Source organism: Pteropus vampyrus, unplaced genomic scaffold, assembly GCF_000151845.1.
Source record: "Pteropus vampyrus isolate Shadow unplaced genomic scaffold, Pvam_2.0 Scaffold95, whole genome shotgun sequence".
Taxonomy (NCBI): domain Eukaryota; kingdom Metazoa; phylum Chordata; class Mammalia; order Chiroptera; family Pteropodidae; genus Pteropus; species Pteropus vampyrus.
In genome coordinates this window covers 5,756,593-5,761,415 of record NW_011888876.1, presented here as the reverse complement: position 1 = coordinate 5,761,415, position 4,823 = coordinate 5,756,593, and the positions used below count along the sequence as shown (strand labels likewise).

The 4,823-nt window shown below is 42.2% G+C and overlaps 1 protein-coding gene across 1 annotated transcript; it reads right to left on the bottom strand.

Moving 5' to 3' along the window:
* Positions 1 to 5: 5 nt before the first annotated feature.
* On the bottom strand, positions 6 to 4,818 carry LOC105294901 (phosducin-like protein; the record flags this gene model as incomplete). The annotated part of the gene is made up of 3 exons (XM_023532962.1): positions 6 to 452; positions 2,357 to 2,538; positions 4,674 to 4,818. Coding segments are annotated over 3 exons (774 nt in total), but the record flags the coding sequence as incomplete, so codon positions are not given.
* Positions 4,819 to 4,823: the final 5 nt, after the last annotated feature.

Genomic DNA, 4,823 nt, shown 5'->3' with positions numbered 1-4,823 from the left:
TGTAGAAAAGCTTCAAGGTCCACAGCAAAGAAATCTTCCCCCAGCTGGTCAGTGACTCGAACAAAATTGCCAATCAATTCGCCCCCCTTGTAGAGGAGCAGGGCAGGAAGGGCACTGCTGGTGAACCGGCTGCTGGCGCCGATAACTGAGCTCTTCACCCGGCAGAATTTGACAGCTGGGTACTCCGCGGCAAGGCAGATCATGCAACCATGCATGGCGTCGGTGCCCGGAATGCCATCCTCATAGATATGGACCATGATGAGCGTGCTTTTCTGTTCTTTGTCGATCATGTCTAAAAACCCTTCTCCACTGGGGATCTCAAAAACCTGCCTGAATTGGGGTCCCCTGTGAAGCTGCTGCTGCATCTCTTCCATTCTCTGCTTCCGGTACTGCTGCAGAAACTCTTCATCGTCCTGGTCCTCGTTCATCATGGAAAACTCCTTCAGAGTCATCTGAAGGAGGACCAGCAGGTGAGCATAGGAAACACACACTGAATACTTGCGATAATAGTTAATATGCACCGCATGTTTAGGCGGCCCCATGTATCGCATCTCACTGAATTCTCATGCCAACTCCATTGGGAAGAAACCTTTATTACTCCCACTTTACTAATGAGGTTCCGAGACTTGAGATTATTTGCACAGATTCACATAGGTAACAAGTGTAAGACTGGGATTGAAACTAGATTTTTTTTGAAATGCCCAGGCTCTTAACTACTGTATCAATATTGCTTCTCAATTCAAACAGACAGCGTCAGATAACATCAGTTCACAAGCTTTTTTATTGTTGTCAGTTCTGGCAGTGGGTTAATTATTTTACCCACTCTTTTGTTTTGTTGAAAAGACAACAGGACATTAAGGAACTTTAAAAAGAACGTTCATAATCCCTGCCCTGAACACACACACCCCGCACAGACACACAAAACGCACACGGTCACATCCTAAAATGGATTTTGCTTTCACAGCAGCAGTTGTCGGTGTACCAATTAAGCTATAACCTGCTTTTACCACTTAACATTATCATAAATATTTCGTGTTTCCGAATATTTTTTATAAAGTTATATATCAAGTGCCATATTTTGCTTAACTACTCCCCTATTTCTGGCATTCAGGCAGCTTCCTGGCCTGTTCTATTGCAAAGAATTCAGTAGGACAAAAAGAGCCTGTCTCAAGACTGCCCATGTGATCACGTGACATGTTGCTTCATCTGGTCTCTCATCTCAATATAAGGAAGCACTGTGAACAGTGGGCACACTTCCCTGCAGCCAGCTTAAGTTACAAGTCTCTCTTCTCCTGCCCTGGTGTAGCAGAGACAGCGCTGCTCCCATACGAACCCTGGCTCTGCCCGACCCCGCATGGATTAGGAGGTGAAGGCCAGGGGACCACACCAGATCAGAACTGAGGTTACTGCATCACAGCCAGAACCATTCTGAATGCACTGTTTTACTTATCATTCCTCATCTTCATGCCATCTCAGAGCTCTCCATTCTAACTCTGCCTACCAAAGTGGCTCTTTCTGAGCTGTTGTGATCTTTGTTTGAGTCTAATGCCCTGAAATCATCCTTCTGATCAAGGTGAATGGCTCCTCACTTAATCCTCTTATCTGCGCCCTGATCCCGGCTGGTATTTCCAGCCAAGAGCTGCTTTGGGCCATATCCAAATGACCTCCTAGACATGCACCCATGGTCAGAGGATATGGGGTGAGAGGGAGTGGGTCCTTCTGATACTGGGAAGAGTGTCAGGGACCTAGTTCCAAATACCTTCCAGAGTGTCTATCTGCTTCTACTGTATTGCCTCATTAGAATAAATTTGTATAAATAGGCTTCCAGTGAAACAGCAGCATCATGGGAAGAGGAGAAAAACCTGGGTTAGAATTCGAGTTCCTATTAGCTTTTACTCATTGCATGACCCTGAGCAAGTTCCCTACCATGTCTAAGCATCGGTTTCATCATCTATAAAATAAAGATATTATCACCAACCTCAAAGGGTTACTTCTGGCCCAAGGTAAGAGTTCAATAAAGGACAAGAAACTCCTATTTACTGAGCACTTTCGATGGGCAAGGCACTATAAAGGGCACTGCACTCACACAGCACAGCCCTGTGAGGGAGGGATACTGACCTCATTTAACCAATGAAAAGCCCGATTCAGAATGGAAGAGACGTCCCCAAAACATCCCCACAGTCACTAGTGGCAGAGCTGAGATTCAAACCAAAGTGTGTGTTTCAGTGATGACTCTATTCAGCATTGCACAGCTTCCTGGAGGCCAAATCAAACATCCTACACCTCTTGAATCACTAACCCCAGTTCCAGCAGCCAGGGCAGCTTCTGAGGAAAAAGCCTGGGTGCTGCGAATTACCTTCCCACTGATCTTCTCCTGGAGGTCCTTCTGTTTCTGCTGCTCTTCCTCTTCATCCAGATGGGACCTGCAGGTCATTGACAGCTTCTTGATCAGCCTTTCCATCTCCCGGCATTGCTCCTCCCTTTGCTCTGTCTCCAACTGTTTGAAGCGGCGCCAGTCATTGATCACACCTTTTGGACCTGGGTTGGGGGTGAACATGGAGGAGACCGAGAAGAATGGGTAAAGAGCGATGGATCAGCTCACACCTGTCTAAAGCTCGCTTCGACTGCACAGTGACGCTCACACAGGGCAGCGTGGTCTACGCACGGTAATGTCCACTGCGGCATGGCTTGCAATAATTAAAGGGCCGAGCTACGGTCTAATATTAGGAGAGGCATTAAATAATGATTCACCTACTCAAAGGGAAGTAAAGCAACTCTTAGAAAGAATGAGGTAGCTATGTTTCCTGCCATGAAAGGTGTTCAAATATATTAGGTTAAAAAAAAAAGAGAGAGAACGAAATGCAGATATCATGGTATGATCCTCTGATTTTCAGAAAGAGAACTGTATGTGTATGTATAAGTATTTATAGATATTTATATACATGCACATACATTTGAATGTTCATAGAAAAAGGGTTAGAAGGATGTATAAACTGTTGACAGTGGTTGTCTTTAAGTAGCAAGACATAAGAGATAAGAGGACTGGTGAGAGAGAACTTCTTCTTTTTTCTTTCTACACTTCTGTATAATCTGAATTTTTATAACATTATGATAGGTTGTCCTGTTATTCAAACTAACCCCACACCTACCTGCCCCATGCTATAAATCCCTGCACCTTGACATGTGATTTATAGGACCTCCTGTGGCATGAGTACATGTATCCCTAGCCCACTGATGTTGGGCTTGGCCATACGACTTTCTTTGGCCAATGGATTCTGAGCAAAAGATTTATGAGCTATTACATGTCTCCAACAGCCCTCTCTTATTCCCTACACTTAGTCATGAAAATGGTGTGTCTTTCAGCCTCGTTCCTAGAGAGGATACATGAAGCAAAGATGCTGCTGACGCACACAGGCAGCACATAACATGATTGAGAAATAAACCTGTGTTGTCACAAGCCACTGAGATGTGAAGGTCTTCTGTTACCACAGAAAAAGATAATAAAAATCTATATAAAGCAAACTTTAAAATGCTACCAAGAAACACTGAGAAAGACTTGAATAAATGGAAAGGCAATACTGTATTCCTGACTAGGAAGACCCAACATCACACAAAGGTGTCAATTATCTCTAAATTAATCTATATATTTAATGCAGTCTCAATGAAAATCTGTGATTGCACATATGTGTATATGCTCTTAAAATTGCTTTGGAAAAATAAGAAAGCAAAAGTTAGGGAAAAAATGACACAGAAGAGTACTGAGGAGAAACTAGCCCTACTAGATACTAAAACATGTAACAGCACAATAATTAAAAACAGTGTGATAAAGTACAGTAAAAGAGAAATCAATGGGTGAATAGATATATAAGTGTAGAAAAGATGAAATCATAAAAATACTAAGAAAACACATGGGAGAGCTTTTTTAAAATCCCGAAGTAAAAAAAGGCCTTTTAAGTAAGAAACAAAATTAAGAAACTATAAAATAATGCTTTTAAGTACATAATAATAAAATTTTTTTGCCAGAAAAAGAAAATAAAGTAAAAGACAATCAACAAATTGGTAGAAATGTTTACAACTCATACCATAGATTAATTCCCTTAATATATAGTTCCCTAAGAAGAAAAACATCAACCACCCAATTTAAAAATGAGCAAAGGATACGAAAATATCTCCTAAAGTTATGAAAAGAAGCTCCATGTCACTCTTAAAAAGAGAAAATAAAACTACAGTGAGTTACTATTTGTCGTCCCTGGCTAAGATCAAAAAATAAGATAACACAGTAGAAGGGCAAGTGTACGGAGAAAGATCGTATCTCTGGTTAAACGATAAAACAGTGCCACCTCAACTTCACAGCAATTTGAAATTACTAAAATGTAAAATTGTCATTTCTAGGAATTTATACTACCAGTATACTCATACCTACAATTTATGTGTACCAAACAACTACTAATTTGAGAAGCTAGATTCACACCCAGGCCAGTCTGTTCCTTACAATGTTGCTATGCATGCATAGGTGTACTGTGCAGCGGAATGGCTAGAAAAATGCAGCGAAATAACAGCTCTAGGTTATCTCTGGAAGTGGGACTAGAATTAGAAGCAATCAGACTGCCAACTGATACCTATTTAATGGACATTTTTTAAACCTGTTCCCGGAGCTCAGGGATTTCCAGTACCTGTGTTAACTGAGATGCCTTCGCCTGCCAACTCCGCATCTGCAGGTATTGAACTGCCAGCCAGGGCACCCCTGCCTCTGTCCTTGTCCTCGTGGTCGCTGTCCTCATCCTCACTGCTGCTGTAATAGTACTGCAGCTTTTCTCCCAGCA